General features: G+C 40.3%; 1 protein-coding gene across 4 annotated transcripts in view; it reads right to left on the bottom strand.

Annotated features, from left to right (window-relative positions):
* The window catches only part of LOC132896758 (pleckstrin homology domain-containing family G member 1), a 78,187-nt gene that overhangs the window by 9,464 nt on the left and 46,328 nt on the right, over positions 1 to 22,395 (bottom strand). For all 4 annotated transcript variants that reach the window (XM_060937803.1, XM_060937806.1, XM_060937805.1 and 1 more), the window contains exons 2-10: positions 12,832 to 13,247; positions 11,803 to 11,903; positions 10,235 to 10,304; positions 8,870 to 8,916; positions 7,539 to 7,689; positions 2,921 to 3,052; positions 2,516 to 2,698; positions 2,333 to 2,428; positions 1,317 to 1,403 (exon numbers count right to left, since the gene is read on the bottom strand). In XM_060937803.1, coding sequence (XP_060793786.1) covers positions 1,317 to 1,403; positions 2,333 to 2,428; positions 2,516 to 2,698; positions 2,921 to 3,052; positions 7,539 to 7,689; positions 8,870 to 8,916; positions 10,235 to 10,304; positions 11,803 to 11,903; positions 12,832 to 13,247 — 1,283 coding nt within the window. The remainder of the gene's footprint in view (positions 1 to 1,316; positions 1,404 to 2,332; positions 2,429 to 2,515; positions 2,699 to 2,920; positions 3,053 to 7,538; positions 7,690 to 8,869; positions 8,917 to 10,234; positions 10,305 to 11,802; positions 11,904 to 12,831; positions 13,248 to 22,395) is intronic.

Raw genomic sequence — 22,395 nt, forward strand, 5'->3', positions numbered from 1 at the left:
CCATCAATCCACAGTCAGACAGAATGTGTACAAATGGAGGAAATTCAAGACCATTGTTACCCTCCCCAGGAGTGGTCGACCAACAAAGATCACTCCAAGAGCAAGGCGTGTAATAGTCGACGAGGTCACAAAGAACCCCAGGGTAACTTCTAAGCAACTGAAGGCCTCTCTCACATTGGCTAATGTTAATGTTCATGAGTCCACCATCAGGAGAACACTGAACAACAATGGTGTGCATGGCAGGGTTGCAAGGAGAAAGGCACTGCTCTCCAAAAAGAACATTGCTGCTCGTCTGCAGTTTGCTAAAGATCACTTGGACAAGCCAGAAGGCTATTGGAAAAATGTTTTGTGGATGGACGAGACAAAAATAGAACTTTATGGTTTAAATGAGAAGCATTCTGTTTGGAGAAAGGAAAATGCTGCATTCCAGCATAAGAACCTTATCCCATCTGTGAAACATGGTGGTGGTAGTATCATGGTTTGGGCCTGTTTTGCTGCATCTGGGCCAGGATGGCTTGCCATCATTGATGGAACAATGAATTCTGAATTATACCAGCAAATTCTAAAGGAAAATGTCAGGACATCTGTCCATGAACTGAATCTCAAGAGAAGGTGGGTCATGCAGCAAGACAACGACCCTAAGCACACAAGTTGTTCTACCAAAGAATGGTTAAAGAAGAATAAAGTTAATGTTTTGGAATGGCCAAGTCAAAGTCCTGACCTTAATCCAATCGAAATGTTGTGGAAGGACCTGAAGCGAGCAGTTCATGTGAGGAAACCCACCAACATCCCAGAGTTGAAGCTGTTCTGCACAGAGGAATGGGGTAAAATTCCTCCAAGCCGGTGTGCAGGACTGATCAACAGTTACGGGAAATGTTTAGGTGCAGTTATTGCTGCACAAGGGGGTCATACCAGATACTTAAAGCAAAGGTTCACATTCTTTTGCCACTCACAGATATGTAATATTGGAACATTTTCTTCAATAAATAAATTGCCAAGTATAATATTTTTTGTTTCATTTGTTTAACTGGGTACTCTTTATCTATCTTGAGGACTTGTGTGAAAATCTGATGATGTTTTAGGTCATATTTATGCAGAAATATAGAAAATTCTAAAGAGTTCACAAACTTTCAAGCACCACTCTAACAGCCGTTTTTATTTGTTTTGTAACAGCTAGTTATTAGCACTGAGCTAGTGTGTTTAAATAGAGCTATTATCATGCTAGCTAATGTTTGAGAGTTTAGGAATAAAGCTGTTAGTTAGTCCTGCAAATGTCTTCCTACTTTGAACTGCAATTGTGTGTTGTGTTTCCTGACCTTGGCTGGGATTTTTGCCGGATGGTTTTCGAGAATGAGCCTCTTCAGGTGCTGGATCCATGTTCGCTTGTCCTGTTGAGACTTGGCCTACAAACAGAAGGTAAATGGCATTCATATAAACCTTCAGAATAATTTATCTTGGATATGTACAGTATGTAATATAAAAAAAGTGACCTTACTCCATATATTATATTTGACATACAAGGAATGAATGAAGAAATTCAGTGCTAAGACAACATAAATATAATTTTTTAAAAAAAAGTTAAAAGTTTAAATTAATTGTTAATTATAATATAATTATGTAAAAATCATTGTTATAATTATTGACAAATAAAATTACTAATTTATATAGTTATGAGTTAAAAACTTAAGTCAAAATTTAATTAATTAAAACGAATAACTAAATAAAAAATTAATGCATTTTACTTTCAAATTAACATTCATTTATTGCTTAGGGATGTGCGATAAACTTTAATATAACTATGTACCGAGATTTGTAATTGTCATATGATACACTCGATTATGTTAGTTTAGGTCACATTTACAAATCTAAGAATTGTGTGTGTGTGTGTTTGTGTGTAATTCATAAAATTACTGAAAATTAAGGAATCAGTGATTTCTGACACAAAAATAACTCCATGACCTGGAGTTGGCCTGCAAATGGAACACACCCAGCAAGGCAACCAAAACCAGATGTTTTTTACAAACTTGTAATAAACATTTCATAATGACAAATTTAAAGCCATGCTCATATCAGTTTTGTAGTGTGACAGAGTTCACACTCACAGTGATATTTTAAGCTGTCAAGTTGCAACCTGCAGACCAGCTGTAATAGAGCTGACCTTGGGGTTGGTTTTTGCACGCGCACACACACCCACAGGCATGTTGGGGCTCCTGTGTACAGGGTGTGGTGTTACTGGGCCAAAGTTCAAGGGCCATCCATCAAAACACCTCCCTAAGGCACGACATTCCATTGTGTGTGTGTGTGTGTGTGTGTGTGTGTGTGTGTACCGTACCTGCACAGTGTGCTGCAGTTTGGGGTTCTTATAGTGGAACACACTGAAGCTCAGCGGCTCCTTAGGAATGACCTCAACCAGCATCAGATTACAGCACTGCAAAGAGACAGACATAACATCAGTTACAATCATTCAAGATCTACATCTAAAATATACAGAAGTGTGTGTGTGTGTGTGTCTTACCAGTATGTGTGCTTTGTAGGCATAGGTCTCCTCTCGTTTCTTGGTAATGAGGAGGAGTTTGTCAAAGAGGAAGAGTGTTCTCTCATTCTTGACCCTCTGGACCCGGAACGTTCCCTCCAAAACCAGCTCACCGTAACCAATCAGATCAGGACCCTGCCAGCTCGTCAACAAACTCTGGATCTCCTGATGGAGAAGGAGGGAGACAGACAGAGAGGGGTGTGTGTGTGTGTGTGACAATTTTTACCACAAATTTCACATCCCCAAGTGTTTTATTCACATCACTAAAGTTCATATTCTTGCTTCCATTACAGCAGCTACAAACAGGTGTTCCCTCACCAGCCTCTGGTTTCGTCTCTTGATGTTAATAAGCCACAGTTTGTGTGTGTGTGTGTGTGTGTGTGTTACCTGCAGTCTGACGGTGTTCTCGTGTTTCCTCTTCATATCGTTGATGTGCCAGGCGACCCTCTGCATGGTGTCAATAGCCTCCTGAACCACGGCATGTCTCTCAGAGTCCTTCTCCAGGTGCGTGGCGATCTCCTACACACACACATGACACAAACTTAATAGGATTAATAGGTCTGAATTCAACAGACACATTATGCTGGTTAAGGTTATGAGGACACTGAGTGCGTTTACATGCACATAGAGAAAATCAAATTTCTGCCGTTGCTCGACTGAAATCGAAGTTCTAAATGCCATGGATACACCTTAGCTAGGCTGAAATTGAACTGAACTTGATTTCTCGTAATCGAGCTACACGACCTAGATTATGCGATTTTTGCCGAGCTACTTAGTGCATGTAAACCCTATCGAGCTACGTAGTCGAGCTACTTACTTCAGCACTGCCCCTTCCGGAAGTGACGAGTGACGAGACCACAAGCGGGAAACACAACAGCCTCGGTCGGCATGATAACAGTAGTAGCAAGCAGCAGAAGAGGTCAGGAGGAACAAACGAAGAAAAGAAAATGGCGAGCAGAAACGTGCACTTCTGGAGCAATGAGGAGACAGAGTTCATGCTCATTCAGCTTAAGGAGTTGAATATATTAAAATTCATGGACGGGAGAAAAACGCGCAATGGAGAACACGGAACTGATAACTTTGTTTACACTCTTGAATAGCTCTTCTTCATGATGACAACCGGAAGTGTACCAACACGATGGGGCGTGTAGCGCCACCTGTGGCTCGGGTGCACAATGTACCTCACACAATAGCTCGATTTCCTTATGTGCATGTAGGATTGGATTTCTCTAGCACCCCTGCTGGGACCCTTTGCTCGATTACCGACAGCAGCTCGATTTGGATGTGCATGTAAACGTACTGACTGTTGCTAGGAAACAGACACTTAGCCTAAACTAGCTACAGACTGAGCTAGGTAGCATGTGGTAGTTAAATCCTTTATAAATTCAGACTGAAACTGGAAATGAGACAGAACCATTGGGAATAGCAACATTTTCCTCAGATATGTTGTTAAATTAAAAGAAAAGAACACACAACAGAGAAAATTACACCTAGCGTTAACATTCCATACTGACTGCCATTTTAAGAAACATGAAACATTGTGTCATGACTCATGAATTCACAAAGTATACTTTCATATTTTTTAATATATGAACATTTTTGTAACTTGATTAAAGATAATTCGAAACACTAAAGGAAAACAGCTAGCTAGCTAATAGTTAGGTAAAATAAGGGATTAAAAATGAATCAGGTGGTTAACATTACATCAAAGGGTCATCACAGGACTGGCTAAACATAAACTACCCTGCTAGCTTGCTACTATCCAGTGTTCTAGCCAGTTTAGTTTATCAGGGTGCCATACCCTGCCCTCCAAAACTTGCACCTGCCCTCAAATACCAACACCATCCCCAAATTTATATATGCAGCCTACTCATATAATAAAGTGCGTCTTAATGAGTACTAGCGAATGATGCTGACTTCCAGTGGAATTAACGCATGTTGACCAATCACAACACTCTATTAGCGTTGGTCATAGCCATGGCCTAAAGTTTAGAAAAGCAGCTTTGGGACCAAAAGGTCACAGGTTCAATTCCCTAGACCAGCAAGAATGGCTGAAGTGTCCTTGAGCAAGGCACATAACCCCTAACTGCTCTCCAGGCTGCCCGCTGCTGTGGGTATGTCAGGGTCTCGTTTTACGACACTCTGGATAAGAGTGTGTGCTAAATGCCTGTAATGTATTGCTTTGCTGACCATTTTGTTTTCTTAGCAGAACCCCCTGCTATTTTTAAAAAATAATGTGGGATTATATGCAAACACATTTTATGGAAAATGTTTACAACAATTTCAGTTTTTCCTTCACAAAATTCCAAGATGATATGAAGGTGGGAAAAAATAAAACTTGAGACCCTGTGGTTTTGGCGGGATTCCCTGTCGCGTGCATGCATCCAGGTCACTAACAAAATTAGTTTCAAGTGTTTTTGCTACTTTTTGTTTTAATACTTCAGCTTGGTACTAAAATACTTCTAGTATCTTGCTTTCTTACAATCACAATGATACAACAGAATAAAAGTCCATAACCATTTTGGAAATGCTTGAGGAAAAGTCAGCACTGACGCATCCTTTATCATCTTTCAAACTTTTCCCTTAAATTAGTTTAATGTATTTAAACATTTTTGCACAAATCGACTAATTATTTGAATGTAGAAACCTGTCGGTGGACTTATCAAACCTGTCTGTCTTTGCTATAATGTCAGCATTCAGCATGGTGCATTTTTCTTTAATAATATTCTATTAATCAGGATAGTAATGTTAAATGGAATACAGTTACACTGGGCCTGGTACAAACAGAGATGTTCATTGACAGCAAGGTCTACATTCAGGATTAGTTAGTTTTTTATATAAACTGGTCTGCGCTGCTCTGCGAAATCTTATATTCACCCTGTTTAGAATAAACAATTCAGGTTATTAAATTTATTCTCAGCAGGTCTGCAGCTGAATTCAAGGATTCTTTTGAGAGTAATAAAACTGATAGCAACAAATAGAACAGTAGAGAAATTAATCTTTCGATTACGTTCATTATGTCTTATATTGAATATTGTTAGTTTTTTCTTTTTTATCAGACATCTAATTTTTTAGGTTTGTTTACCTGACATGTTTCGACGTACGACTGTCGTCTTCCTCAGAGTGTCACCGGATGTTATTGGTGACGCATCTTTTATCAGCTGATGTTTCCGAAGGCGTGGCCTTCCTGTCTGGATTGACAGGTCGGTCACGCCTTCTACTGTCAGTTCGGAAACATCAGCTGATAAAAGATGCGTCACCAATAACATCCGGTGACACTCTGAGGAAGACGACAGTCGTACGTCAAAACATGTCAGGTAAACAAACCTAAAAAATTAGATGTCTGATAAAAAAGAAAAAACTAACAAGTAGAGAAATTACATTCTTGAATGTACACATTGTGCAAAACTGTTGCAGAGACAAAACGCCTTTTGTTAGGATTATTAGTCAACTCTGATAAGGTCACTTATAAAATATTTTAATTTTTTTATTTTTTGTCTTCTTTCCATTTTATATTGTGTAGTTTTTATCTGTTGTTTATTTTATCTGTTTTATTCTTGTAAAGTCTCCTTGAGTGTTATGAAAGGTGCTTAGATAGATAGATAGATAGATAGATAGATAGATAGATAGATAGATAGATAGATAGATAGATAGATAGATAGGGTGTCAATCGATTAAAATATTTAATCGCGATTAATTGCATTATTGTCCATAGTTAACTCGCAATTAATAGCACATTTTTTAATCTGTCCTAAATGTACCTTAAAGGGATATTTTTCATGTTTGTGGGGAGTGGGAGTGGACAAATCTGCTTGCTTTATGCAAATGTATGTGGCCAGGTCAGGAAGGATAAGGATGGACGCAGCAAAAATTATTTTCGTGGGTATTTTATTCCCCTACTGCATTTAAAAAATAAAGCAGTGTTAACTTTATAATTTTGAGGGTTCAACACAATTCAGTGTGAACAAAACAATACAGCATTTTCCTCTAGTTCTGGACTTAACTTCCAGCCTCAAACTATGCAATAAAATAAAGAAACTCAGTGATGTGGATTCTGGACAACAATATTGGCCGTCTTTAAATAAAGAAAGTAAAAATGCAAAACTCAAATAAATACAGTTGTTAAGCCACACAGCTCATAAAGATGTTTCCTAGGAAAATGCAGTAACTGACTGGTAAGTATACAGTACATTCATGAGAAAAACTGCATTTATAAACATAACTCATAAATTTCTCAGAATAAAACAAACTCTCGCTCCAGTGTGCAACCTGCACGCTGACGCACACACAGACACACGTCTTCTTTTCTCCCCTCTGGATCATCAAAAGCATATTAAAAAAACACACACACGCACACATTTTATCTAAATAGTCAGACTTCAACAATATAAGTTGATTTTGTACATAAGTGCATTTTATCACAACTTATGCCAACCAGTACTCACTACATTGCTCACTCGCGCTACGTCAGTTCCTGATTTCCCCAAACTACGGGGGAGGGGGCATAGAACATGCATGTGCTAATCGCACGTCAAAAAAAATTAGTGGCATTAAAAGGAATTTGCATTAACTTCGACACCCCTAAATATATATATGTGTGTGTGTGTGTGTGTGTGTGTGTGTGTGTGTGTGTAGTTCTATATAGTATTAATAATACTATAATACTATTATGAAACATTGTATTAAACTGGTTAACTAAAGTTTCAGATTTGTTTACTTTAGTTTACAAAAGTAATTTACCTTGCATACTTGGCCAATTTTGCACAATAGATTCTTTGTTTATAGTGATGTATTAAAAATTGCCCGAGATGCACGAAAAATTGCCCACAACAATCGCTGGCACCCTGCCCTGTTGGAAAACCAGCTGGAACACTGCAATCATTTAAAAAACTGATAATATAAATTAAAGGTAGGTCAGTCATTTGTAAGAAAGACATCAGGGAACAGATCAATAAAACACTGAATTAAGAGTGTGTGTGTGTGTGTGTGTGTGTGTGTGTCATACATGCAGCAGCAGGTGGTACTTGAGGATCCTCTGTACAGGTTTGAGCAGGAACGAGCCGAGAGGCAACGAGTGTTTCGCACACTCCTGACGCTCGCGCAGAAACTTTGCCACTGCCTTATTCCTCATGCACTCGCTGAGGACAGCTACAGACCTGCGCACGCGTGCACACACACACAGACAGAGAGAGAGAGGGAGAGACGGGGGGGTCATGCCTGAAATGTTAATGGCCTGGTTTTACAGCTTATTGGATCTGCTGGACTGCACTGACTCAACACACTTCACTGTGCATGTGTGTGTGTGTGCGCGCGCACACATTCCAGCATCATACACAGGCCCTACATTGTCCAAGTTGGAAATCTGACCTGAGTATGCATGCATGCATGTGTGTGTGTCTGAATAGCTTCTTGTCTGGCCCTTGAAGATTGTCACCCCACACCCTTAAACAGCTGGTGACCCCAAGGAGGATCACACAGCATGCGCGCGTGCACACACACACACACACACACACACACACACCCCTTTCTGAACTGCTGCTCATGTTGCATTGGAACATACTCAGGGGAAAGCACTATCCACCCTCTTCCTCATACACAAGCTCACAGATGCCCATGACTGGCTAGCGTCACTGTGATTGACAGGGAAGAGAGAGTAAGCCCCTCCCCACCCAGAGAACACGGACAATTTTACACTCTTGGGTGGATGATGCAGCACAACAAATAATTTTTGAATATAAATGTCTTAAATAAAAATTAATAACAAACAAAGGTATTTTTATTTAGTAAATATCATGCATCATAGAAACACCTTTGAGAATCATGATATTATAGTTTTGTCACATCACCCAGACCTACTTTCACATCCGTCCTTCTGTGATTGCCCCCCCTACTGGGAATTTTATTCATGTTTGGTCTGACTACTACTTTAGCTACAAAAGCAGAAAATTATATTTTTAACACACGCACACACACACACACACACACACACACAGATCTTATGTCTTATTTTTGTACCCAGGTTATAATCTTGAAAACAGCAGCTCCGGGGCATAAGATAAATAACGACCATTCAGTCCTACTGAGCTCTAATCTTACATTTACTGTCACACACACACACACACACACACACACACACACACACACACACACACACACACACACACACAGAGGCTCATGTTCCATGTATGAGAGAGAGAATAATAGAATGAAAGACACCTGTACACACAATCACATGCCACCAAAGGTCATCAGGAGGTCAGCCACCGTTGTACACATAGGTGTGTGTGTGTGTGTGTGTGTGTGTGTGTGTGTGTGTGTGTAGGGTTTATGCCTTACCTTGGATAATTAGTGCAGTACTGTGTATAAATATGAAATTCTTCACTCTGAAAGACAGAAACAACAATCATTACACACACACACACACACACACTTCTGGTAAAGTTTTAAGTTTCAAAGGATGGACAAGAAAGAGTGGGCAAGAGACACTGTGAATGAAGGAGAGAGTGAGTTAAGTGTAGAGAAGTGTGAGAAGTGTGTATGTGTGTGTGTGTGTGTTCATTTCACTTGCTCCACAATTATCATCAAACTGTCAGTGGAAAAATACAGAGCATCAAGTATCAAAGCTCTCCTCTGTTTCTCTCACTCCCTTTCTGTCTGTTCGTCTCTCTCAGTCCCTGTCTATTTCTTTTAGTCAGTCTCTCTCTCAACTTGTCTCTGATCCCAAATTTCCCCATCTTACACACACACACACACACACACGAAAAGATGTAAATTGAAGAGCACTGATCTCCAAATGCCTGGAAACCACACATCAGCTTCAAACACAACCAGATGTGTACGTAAGCATGTGTCTCCTCTGTGTGGTTCACTGTATTTATAGACATGAAGTACACACACACACACACACACACACACACACACACACACACACACACACACATCTCTAATTAAAAACTGAAGTAATCAGCAGTTTCAGTCCTGCAGAGCACAAACATTTGTTTAAAGTAAAAAACAAGTGATTTTCTGTGCCCTGGTCCATATGGCTGACATGCTCACATTGTGTTAACACAGTTATTGTTCAAGTTATCATTAACATTGTGACAGTTAATATTGTAAATGCAGTTTACAACAGCTGTAATAAAATTTGCTTCAGAAAGTCTCAACACACAGTGTAGTCTGAACAGATGGGAGTGTGTTATGTACACCGTCATTCTGCAGTTACATTAATGAGAAAACCAAACGTCAATCCTGAAACCGAGGAAAACATGAAACCTGGCATACAGGACTTTCAGTTTTAAAACACACAATTCACGGGCATGTGTGTGAGCATGCGCACGAGAGAGAGAGAGAGAGAGAGAGAGAGAGAGAGAGAGAGAGAGAGAGAGATCTTATTAACGCAGTGAAAGTTCCTGATTCAGTATTTAGAGGCCCATTTTCTCTTGACCAAAGGGCAGGTTTACACACACAAACACAAAACACCCCTTTGTTATTATTAACGTAATTTTATAAATGGACCCACAAATAAAAATTAGATCTAAATTTAAGTATTAATTTGAATTAAATGGTGCAAATCGTGTGTGTGTGTGTGTGTGTGTGTGTGTTGTAGCAAAACAGACAGGCTGAAACAGGCAGCAGAGAGGGAGACAGACACAAGGAGAGAAAGACAGGCAAGGAAACACAGAAAGAGAGAGAGAGATTTACCTTCACTACAAAACACTGCGCGATGGCCACCGGGTCTGCATTGCATTTTTCCAAATCATGCAAGAGATCCCTACACACACACACACACACACACACACACAATCAAAAAGACTTTGACAGACTTTGAATTTTATTGAAAATTTCATGCAGGTTTTACAAAAATTTTAGAAAAGCTATTTTTCTTCAGACTTGCACACACACACGTTGCTGAATGCCAGTTAGCTGTAAATTCATGCATGTACTCAGCACAGCTGATCTGGACTTGCTCATGGCCACAAAACTCACAGAGCTAAAACGATGACTCAGTGGAGGGGTGGGTAGAGAAACCTCTCTCAGTGGTCCAAGTTATTTTAACTCACATTTAAGCCAATAAAAATATCAATTGCTTGGCATTAAGCAAGAGCACCTGAAAGACTAAAACCTGGAGCCGAATTACGGAAAAGGAAAATTAATGATACATTAATGGCATACACTACCGTTCAAAAGTTTGGGGTCACTTTGAAATTTCCTTATTTTTGAAAGAAAAGCACTGTTCTTTTTTCAATGAAGATCACTTTAAACTAATCAGAAATCCACTCTATACATTGCTAATGTGGTAAATGACTATTCTAGCTGCAAATGTGTGGTTTTTGGTGCAATATCTCCATAGGTGTATAGAGGCCCATTTCCAGCAACTCTCACTCCAGTGTTCTAATGGTACAATGTGTTTGCTCATTGCCTCAGAAGGCTAATGGATGATTAGAAAACCCTTGTACAATCATGTTAGCACAGCTGAAAACAGTTTAGCTCTTTAGAGAAGCTATAAAACTGACCTTCCTTTGAGCAGATTGGGTTTCTGCAGCATCACATTTGTGGGGTCGATTAAATGCTCAAAATGGCCAGAAAAATGTCTTGACTATATTTTCTATTCATTTTACAACTTATGGTGGTAAATAAAAGTGTGACTTTTCATGGAAAACACAAAATTGTCTGGGTGACCCCAAACTTTTGAACGGTAGTGTATTACAAGCAGTAATAACAGGACTCTGTACATGTATAAGAGCTTCATTGTGTTTAACCTTCAGTACAGAACACCACACACTAATACCACTGTGCATTGTTTAAAACTACTTCCTGCTATTGTGTGTGGTGTGTGTGTGTGTGTGTGTGTGTGTGTGTGAGAGTGAGAGAGAGAGTGCAGTCACAGCTGCATGAGTGAAATATGTAGCCCTAGCTGGTGATGCCTATAAAATTGGCGCACACACACACACACACACACACACACACACACACACACACACACACTAATATGTTACTATATCTGCAAATGCCATTTGTTTTTTTTTTTGTTTTGTGTGTGTGTGTGTGTGTGTGTGTGTGTGTGTGTGGTGTCGCTTTACTGGAGCAGTAAAGAGAGACTGTGATTGAGAGATGTAAAATGACCGACTCTCTGTTTTCAAAACCTCTATAACACACACACACACACACACACACACACACACACACACACACACACCAACCTCAGGCTTCACATACTTTTACTTCCATATCATGCTATAAACAGTTTCATATGCGTGCACGCATTTTACCTATTGAAACAGTAGATTTCCCGGATGTTTCCAAACAGTGAATTCCTGTCCTCCAACCCCAACATGGGACGAGCCTGATTACTGATACACTCCAAATAATCCTGAGAGACAGAGATAAGGGTTATCAGAGATAAAGTTGTTTACTGTATTATCAATCTTTGCTAAACACACACACACACACACACACACACACACACACATCTGGCTTGTCAAAGACTTCCTGTCAGCTGAGAGGTCGAAGGTTATAAGCCACAGGTGTTGTATGTATTGGTGTGTGTTATTCAGAGTGTGGTTCATGGCCTCAGGTGAGCTCACACCCAGATACACACACACACACACACACACACACACACACACCTGTTACAGGTGAATGCATTGCAATTTCGGCAAATGTTTGTGTCCTTCCTGTATACGTGTGTGTGTGTGTGTGTGTGTGTGTGTGTGTGTGTGTGTGTGTGTATGTGTGTGTGTGTGTGTGTGTGTGTGTGTGTGTACGTGTGCAATACAAATACTTTCTACACTATTAATTTCTCTCTTTCACTTACAGCCACGCCACACACACACACACACACACACACTGAGATAAAGTGTAACTTTTCTCCTGCTCTTGTTTTCCTAACCCATTTTCCTCTCAATTATCACTTCACTCCATCCATCCTGTTCTCCCACTCTTTCATCCCTCACTCCCTCTCTCCTCAGTGGAGCCATCCATCAACCTCATTCTGTCAGTGTGTGTGTGTGTGTTTGGTGGAAGGGTGTTCCTGTTACAAAATGTTTCTTTTCTCACTTTAGAAAGAGAGAAAGGGGGAGGAAGTGCTTCGTTTATCCTTCTTGTGGGTCATGACCTGTATATGTGCACTCACTTACACTTGACAGTCTTTCAGGTACACATAGGCAGTAACTAATAAATTGAAAACTGTGCACGCACACACACCTTAAATCACACTAAGCACACACTCCAATCAGAAATCACCTCAGTAACCCCTGCAATAACCCCTCCCTCCCTCCCTCCCTCCCTCCCTCCCTCACCTGGACAATGCTCTGCAGGTCCTGAACATACGTTCTCTCCGTTTCCAGAATCTCCTGCACCACATGGTCCACGTAGGCCACTTTACGCTCCTCATCCTGACTGGGTGGTGCAGATGGCTCCACCTCCTCTAGCTGACGGGCAGGGATGAGCTCCAGTCGGATCGCCCCAGAGTCTCGGTCTCGCTCAGGGGCGGAGCCTAACACAGCTGAGCAGTGGCTGTCCCGTGATGAAGAGGCAGAGGAGGACGTGGAGGTGTAGCTGACAGGCCGCTCGTTGCACTGGGCGGAATCCATGCTGTGGGAGGAGCAGTGTCTGAGGGCGGGGTTTCGAAAGGTCCCTTGGCTTAGCACCACCCCTTCGAGAACAGGGACCTCTGGCAATGGGGGTAAGACATCAGTGGAGAACAGGAACTCTTCTGAAACAGAATTAAAAGGTCATCATCAGTCCACTGTGGATGTGTCCCAAATCCCACACCCTATTCACACATGAACATCATTCCACTATGGGCGTGTCCCAAACTACAAGCTATCTTTATAAAAATATATTCTTTGTGCCCTGTGATGACCTGGTGACTTGTCCAGGGTGTACCCCGCCTTTCGCCCGTAGTCAGCTGGGATAGGCTCCAGCTCGCCTGCGACCCTGTAGAAGGATAAAGCGGCTAGAGATAATGAGATGAGATGAGATATTCATTGTATATATCTCAGCTGTTAAATGAGTGTGTTCATGTATGAAAGCTCTGTTATGCCCTTCAGGTGCCTCACAGTCTCAACTTTCCTGATTTCTACAGACAAATGAGCAAAACACACACACACACACACACACACACACACACACACACACACACACACACACACACACACCCTAGGCTGAAAGAGAGGGTTTAATGGTCAGATTAACAGTGTAATGGAGACGTTTCACTCTGAGAAAGAGACCTCTGTGTGTGTGTGTTCAGTATAATCTGCAAACATTCAAATAAATTACACACAGTTTGACTAAGAAAACATCATTCATCTCACACTGTCTGTCTGTCCGTCCATCCAAACACTCATTTATCAGTTAATATAGTTCATAATTTCAGACTAGAGTCCATCTGACATGCTTTGCAAAGTATTGGCACCCCAGGACCTCAACAGGCATAACTAACTAAACAGCCAATCAGGAACTGATCCTGATGGAGGCCACAGGACGATTAACACACACAGGTCATGGAAAGAAAACAAGCTACACCATGACCAACAAGGCAGGAGTGTGTAGGAGAGGAAGAAGGGGAGGGGGGGGGGGGGGAAATAGCGCGTGCGCACACACACATGTGGTTGAGCTTCAAAAGCCACATGGACTTGTTCAGACTCAGGTAATTTTAAACCCCACACACTGTAGGTGTGCCTGTGTGAGTGACTGAGAGAGATCATGTTCACTCTGATCTTTACAAACCAAAACAATTAGAGCTCTAAGCCTCAGCTTTATTTCTCAGAGTATGTGTATATTAATGTTAAAACTGCTGCACTCTGTAGTATGCACAGATACAAACCCTAAACACTTATTTTACACACACACACACACACACACACACACACACACACACACACACACACACACACAGCAGTAAAACACACAAATAAATCAGAGAACTACAAAAAAAATTATATATACTGTGTGTGGGTGGGTGTGTATACCGTATATCAGCCAGACATGTACCATTGATCTATATGGTTTACTGCAATATTCAATATTCGGATTATTGTTTGAAGTGATTTCCATGATTACATTAAGCTAGTTTATGTTAACATGTGAACAGTAGTGTGTGTGTGTGTGCGCACGCGTGCACACTGTAAAAAATGATTTGTTGTTTTAACTTAAAAAAGTTAGTGCAAGGGCTGCCTTAAGGGCTGCCTTAAAATTTTGAGTTCACTGAAATTAATATAGTAAGTTCACAACAATTTAACTTACTATGTGAATTCCAGTGAACTCAAAATTTTAAGGCAGCCCTTGCACTAACTTTTTTAAGTTAAAACAACAAATATTTTTTTACAGTGCATACACCTTGCTAATTAGCTCAAGTTTTGTTATAGACATCTATAACTATTTAAAAAGCCATACTGTGTTTGTATATTAGCTAAGAAGCTAGCAAGCTACTGTCAGTGAATATTACGTAGCATGCCAAGATTATTTTTTGTGGCTAACCAGATGTTATTAGCTAGCTCAGTAACGAAGACAATCACCTCGCAAGCAGTGTGTGTAATTTGCAAACTAGCTCTTGTTTGTCAATTAAGTAGCTGCATTAGTTATCTTCTTTTCCACTACAAGATTAAAATGTCATCCTAGTGTGTAAGCTAAGAAGCAAGCAATTGTGCGTAAACAACATGCGGCATGCGAGCAGCATCCAGAATGACAACCATTCCAAAACAGCTGGAAGTAGTAATGCCAGTATCAAACTACACTAATTCAGCCCGATTTTGATACAATTTTGTCGTGGCCAACAAATTTCAAGCATTAGGCCTGTATATGTAATGTTGGAAATGATGAACAGTCCTTGTAGTGTTACATAATCGAAGAATAGCGATGTGGATCTAGGGCACCCCATAACACCCCGACGAGTACGTCAGAATTTTTTGCATTTTCTCAGCTTGTTTGACAACTCCTACAATGTGTTCCTTGATAGCCATGATTGACAATTTGATGCTCCTTTCCAATGACACACAAGGATATGAACGATTGGTCACGGTCAAACTTGGTCAGGAAACTGGCAACATGACAAAACACGGCAAGAGCTTATGGCACTATGACTGCCTAATCTGACATGGTGATCTACTGGTCTAAGACAAAAATGTTGTGACGTCTCATCCTGGCATAAAGTTTACAAATACAACAGGATGATATCAGACAATAAATAGCAAGTGAATTATTGTGATAATTTATTTCAACGTCCCATTTTCCTACTAAAATGATGTCTCTTTCTGCTCATGAGTCAGAAGTCATCGTCATGGTTACAGCTAGCTAGCTAATGTAACACCTTCTGACAGACATTGTAGGTTGGACAGACAGCAAGCTACGTCAGCTGGTTTGCACTTCGCTGCAAAAAGCTCCATTAGCTAAAACACAAATGAGCAATTGTGAAAGAACATCACACAGCATGTGATCATGCAACATAAGTAGTAGATACGCTTCGTAATAACATCAGATGTTTTTATTTGTTTTTTTATTGTCTCTGTTGCTCAGGTTAGTTTAACATCATAAAACAACATTTTTTATTGTTTATTTATAAAAATAAGTTGAATAATATTATGAGCCAACTAATCAGAGTATTAGCTAAAGTCCAGGTATCTGAAAAACAAAATTCAGTAATAGCTTTAATCCAATTAATGACATCACAGTGTACATGATCATGTGTTTGATCGGATAACTGCTGCAATCAGACAGACAATGAACATATTACTAGTGATACAGTGTGTTATGGGTTAGGTTTATACAGCAAATACAAAGCTGTGTATGTATGTATGTATAGTATGTATGTATGTATGTGTGTGTGTGTGTTACTTTCTGACACAGAGAAATAAAAGGATGAAGAGATAAAAGAAAATGTAGCTGCTCCATTTTACCTCTCCATCACACGTTCCAATCCCAACACTTTTTATTATCCGTTTTCTTTATTTCTGCTCATTTTCTCTCATTTATATTTCTTTCTCTTCTTGCTTCAGTCTTTAATTTCATTTTTTGAATCTTTTTGTTCTTTTTCTCTCTCCTCTTCTTCTTTCTTCCTCTCATAGTCCTCTCCTTTCTTTTCTCTGTAGCTTTTTATCCATCACTTTTCTTTTCAATTTTTTATTATTGTCATGCTCCCTCCATCACGTTAAGCTTGGATGTGCCATATCTTCTTTCATAAAACTAAAATTATTTTTAAAAAGTGTTAATTATTGTATTCCTCAGGTTATTTTCTCGACGCTTTAGCAGCACATCAGTTTGTACAATCACATCACTGACAAACTCAAACCTGCTGAGTGAAGAACATCAGACACTTTCTGTCTCTCGCTTATTGTTCTTTTGTCTTTTTTCTCTACAACCACATATCAGGACATTATACACATCAAACGAGTCCAACACACACACACACACACACACACACACACACACACACACACACACACACACACACACACACACACAGAGATTTCTTTTAAAGGGGCATTACGTAAGAGGTCAAAGAGGTCAAAAATTGGTCACTAAACAGTAAGTAGGCAGAGATGAATAAAATAGAATTTTTTTTGAACTCCTTGAGCCCACCCTATATTAGCCACCATGTAGAGAAAGCTCCGCCTCCATAACCTGTGTTGTTTCAATAGAGTTAGCATTAGCAAGGACTCTCATGACATCACTTTCAGTAGCACTCAGAAAATCAAGCTGTAAACTCTAAACACACAATTCAACTCAATCCCTTATGAGGATGTTTACAGGCGCATACGTTCTGACGTTTTTCTTTGTAATAAAAAATGGAAGGTTATGTAAAGTCTGTTATTCAAACAGATCAATTTTACACAGTTGGCCCTCATTTATGTAATAAACGTACGACAGAAAACTGGGTGGATGGTCATTTCCACACAAAGCTCAGCATTTATGTATCAATGTGGACGTAAAGAGGCGATGATCAAATCTCACATCAAGCCTCATCTCATGTACGGAAGTTTTCGAGTCCGCGTGAATGTTTGGGGCAGTATGGTAAACATGGCTGAGTGAACAATTGTTATTGGACAATATTTTCTGACTGGTATCTCAGCATATGCAACCACATATTCATCACTTAAAATAGGTGGCGTATGGCAAAATATATTTTGTAAAGACCTACAATGACTGTCGTACATCCCTAACATGGGATAAACAGGCATTGTCAAATTGTTTGCAATTTACAGGGTTAACAGTTTTTTGGCACAAGATTAATTTCTCTTTCATTTGAAGAAAACTTACTTGTTAGGCTACTGGTAACATCATTACAAGCAAGTAACATGAAGCAATTAAAAGCAATGTGGATTCTAACTGATGTGCAATGTGATAGATTAGACGCTTATTCAGTGACCGATTTAAACAAGAGCTTTGCCAGTAATTGAATCTCAGCAATGGCGCATCTGGCTCTGTTAGAAGACCTCTACACATCTGTAAAACAACAGTTTTGTTTTGTTTTTTATTGGAGAGTCTCGTCTCATCTTCTTCCGCTTATCTGGGGCTGGGTCGCGGAGGCAGCAGTCTGAGCATGGAAGCCCAAACTTCCCTTTCCCCAGACACCTCGGCCAGCTCCTCGGGAAGAACACCGAGGCGTTCCCAGGCCAGCTGAGAGACATAGTCCCTCCAGCGTGTCCTGGGTCTTCCCCGGGGCCTCCTCCCGGGGGAACATGCCTGGAACACCTCCCCAGGGAGGCATCCAGGAGGCATCCAAAAGAGATGCCCAAGCCACCTCAGCTGATTCCTCTCGATGTAGAGGAGCAGTGGCTCTACTCCGAGCTCCTCCCGAGTGACTGTGCTCCTCACCCTATCTCTAAGGGAGCACCCAGCCACCCTGCAAAGGAAACTCATTTCGGCCGCTTGTATCCGCGATCTTGTTCTTTCGGTCATTACCCAAAGCTCATGACCATACCGGTAGGTGAGACTTGGAACGTAGATCGACCGGTAAATTGAGAGCTTTGCCTTTTGGCTCAGCTCCTTCTTCACCACGACGGACCGGTAAAGCGACCGCATCACTGCGGAAGCCGCACCAATCCGCCTGTCAATCTCACGCTCTATCCTTCCCTCACTCGTGAACAAGATCCCGAGACGCTTAAACTCCTCCACTTGAGGCAGGACTTCTCCACCAACCTGGAGAGTGACAAGTAGCTATTAAGTTGCTTTCGACTCTGAAGGTAGCTAGGGTTGTCATGGTGTGGCAGCATGGAGGGGTGGAGGGGACACATTTTTTTCCTCTCTCTCTCTCTCTCTCTCTCTCTCTCTCTCTCATTTTCGGTTGCAAGTTTGAGATCCAACCATTTTTTCCTTCACCTACATGTAAAGATTTGCATTACAAGCTATTATATTGCTATTATATACAGCACATTGGCAATGGTCTAAGGGTTGTTTTACAATCAGGGTACAAAGTTTGTGTCACAGGGGTCCAAAATTCAAATTAAAAAAAAAAACATCAAATCTGCACTTTTGGAAATTAATACACATATGAACATAGGCATGTGTAATAGTTTGTATTATAACAAGATTAAGTGTAACTTTAAGCAGGGCTGAGAGAAACAAATTAAGTGATTCTCGGAGAGGACATTTTTTTTTGACAATTCAGAATCCACTACTTCCATAGTGCTTTTAAATATAAGGCTGTAAACTTTGTGTTAGTTGTCTCTAATATTTATGTCCCAATATCTTGACCACATTTTAGGATGAAAATAATCATTTTAGATATGTTATTTTATATTGAAAAATTAGCTGTCTCGGAGAGGACTTTTTTTTGACACAATTACATACTAATTTGATCAAAATAGTCTGAAAACTTACTGGCATTCAACGTTAAAACTTAACTATGTTTCCAATGAAATGGAACCAAATATTTGTTTTATGGTATAAAGAATGATTTAAGTGCATCCCTTTTGGAGCTACCTGTGGTCAAAAAAGCACTTTTTCTAAACGACACGAGTAATTTTGCTAAATATGACATATATTGCCATACATTCACCAAAAATAACGTTATCACCAATTTTTTTTTGCATGGTGCATAGAGCTATCACAGGGCTACAATAAACAACCAAGTTTATTTAGTCAAGCCTTTTGATATTGAAGATAATAAGTGTTAAATGTGATTTTTAGCTTGCGCACCCTGATTGTAAAACAACCCATAATACAATGGCCTATTACTTTCTGTTACTGGCAGGAAAATAGAATGAGCAAATGTACATTGACTGTTAATAGCCTTTTAATAATTGGTTCAATAGGCTAGGGGGGAAAAAACAAAAACAAACAAACAAAAAAAAAACCCTGTGCTTTTACAAACCTGAATGCACTGACTGGACTCAAGCACTCCATGTTGTCATGGTAACAGAACAGCACACGCGTAAGGTGTACCGCTCACCATCATATGGCCAATCATTCCAGCACAATACAGTTCCTTTTAGTGATTCAGTACATTACGTTCATTATTATTTATCTATCGCTCACATTCTCGTTCTTCATACTTATTTGCTAAAATGGGATGCTGTATTAAAGTCCCGCCCACCCAAGTAAAGTCTATAGTAGGGATGTTAACCGATGACCGTTTGACCGGTGGTTTACTGAATCAACGTCAACCGGTTAATTTTTTTGGGCTGTCGGTTAAAAAAAAAATCAATCGTTTTGAAGCTGCCGATTTTGGAGCGGACAGCTGACAAATCAGAAACACCCATTCAGTCATGTCCCGCCCCAGTTAAAGACAGCTGACAAATCACAAACACCCATTCAGTCATGTCCCGCCCAGCTGCCACTCGGTGAAAGAAAAGTGTAGACACCGGCTTTTTTAGCTTACAAATTACTATTGTTTTTTTTTTAATTATTAGAAGGCACATGGAGTTTAGTCCTGCCTTGGCCAGTGCATTCTGAAAGTATGTTTCGGTCTGTAGCCAACAATGCATGTTATTGCAGATCATACTGTATCTCTCCACACAAACTAAAGGCGCAGATGCCGACTTTTTTTTTTTTTTAATCGCGCAGATCCGTTTGTTTGTTTGTTTGTTTGTTTTTTTGGGGGGAGTTGGAGTGTCCGATTGTAATTTCAAGGTGGATTCTGTATTAAAATTACTAAATAGGCGGGTGCCGTTGCAGTCCATGAGGCGTGGGGGGTGTGAAAGGAGGGCAGTGGATCGGGGGGCTGCGCGCGTTTGCGCGGAAGCTGCGCAATCAGTAGATCACAATGCGCACATTAAATTTTGCGCAGGCGCGCGGCTTTCTGATTTGCTGTTTTCTTCTCGTGCTTGTACTTCCTGTGTTTCGTGGACTGTGGCAGCATTTGCTTATATGCAGAATTTGCTTTGATGAAGTTGTGGTCGGACGCTCCAACGCCCCCCCTTGGGAAAGGAAGGTCGGATCTGCGCGATTCAGCCGTGGAGAGGGCGGCATCCGCCAAAAGGCGCGCCGTTTGCATCCCTGTAATAATTCCAATTCTAGAATTTTAAACTCATAGGTTAACCGACTTTAACCGGCTAATGAGGCTCGGTGGTCGGTCAAGATTTTTTTTAGTTTTCGCCATCCCTAGTCTATAGCTGAATCTGAATACTCAGTATACACTAACGTGGGTTAAGTACCTACTACCCGACTGTTACTGTATGTTCTGGTACATTTGTATGCTGTGGATGTAGTAGATCATCTGGGCAGCGTTTGACTATTAAATGCCAACTGATTATTTGGACCATTGACCTGGATTAATCAAGTTTATTGAGTCAGACACCCTACGGATTATGACGTGCTGCTTTTTGTATACTCTGTAGTAAGGCAGTATGAGTATTCGGGTGCAGCCGATGTGATGGAAACACTGCGTAAATGATGATGCAGTGATACTGCAATGGAACTATTTCACCTACATAATCTGAATACTCACACTGCATCACTGTAAAGCAACCGGCCACAGATTCAAAACAACAAGGAAAGAAAACATCAGCAGATATGGCTGGAAACTGGACTGAATTATACATCATATCCAGCCTCACATTTTACACGTCTCACAGAGGTTTACGCTCCGTGGTGGCTTATTAAATACAGTCAGGTGGGAATACACAACACCCGTTACTTTACTGTTATTAACGACTGAGTGGGAATGAAAATTTGTCATCAGTAATGTTTTTACCTGATACATTAACAGGTTTCATATGTGAAAGCGGCTAAATTCTGTGTCCAGCTTCATCCTCTATTCATCACTAGTAGTAAATGACTCCATCTTGGAAAAGTGCTGCTGGTGTACATCCTGTTTTTTTTTTTTTGGCATTTCCTTCAAGTTTTTTCAAACCACAGACCGATATTGTTTCTGTTCATAGGAGAATTATGTGGCTGAGCTGCAAGTTTGCTGATTTCAGATTGAGTTTATAAAATGACAGACTTATGTAAACACAAACAAGCTTTACTGGACCATAAAAGACTTTTCCAAGCCATGTAATGCACTCATGCTGAGGTAAGAAATAATAATAAAAAAAAAATAAATGAATAAAAAAATAATATATATGACTGTACTTTCAACCTACTTTAATTTCTCAACATGACAGAGAGAGAGAGAGGGAGGTGAGGCGGATCCTGTGACTCGATCAAAGTCCACCATCTTTAAGGAAGTATTAATTCTTTGAATATGCTCAGGGCAATCGAGGACAGAGGAGACAGAGTATTTAAAGAGAGACAGCCTTTCAATTTCAGAAAATCGGTGAAACTTAGTTCGCTCTGAAATTTCATCATTGTGATATATGTTTATTTCTGTAATATCTCACAAAATATCAGGCCATTCTGTGGCTGGGAAGTTATTTGAAGGGATTCCCGAGCAAATAATGTGCATGAAATCACTCACTTCGCGCAGTCAAGCAGACAGAGGA

The sequence above is a fragment of the Neoarius graeffei genome, chromosome 13 (assembly GCF_027579695.1).
Source record: "Neoarius graeffei isolate fNeoGra1 chromosome 13, fNeoGra1.pri, whole genome shotgun sequence".
Classification (NCBI taxonomy): Eukaryota; Metazoa; Chordata; class Actinopteri; order Siluriformes; family Ariidae; genus Neoarius; species Neoarius graeffei.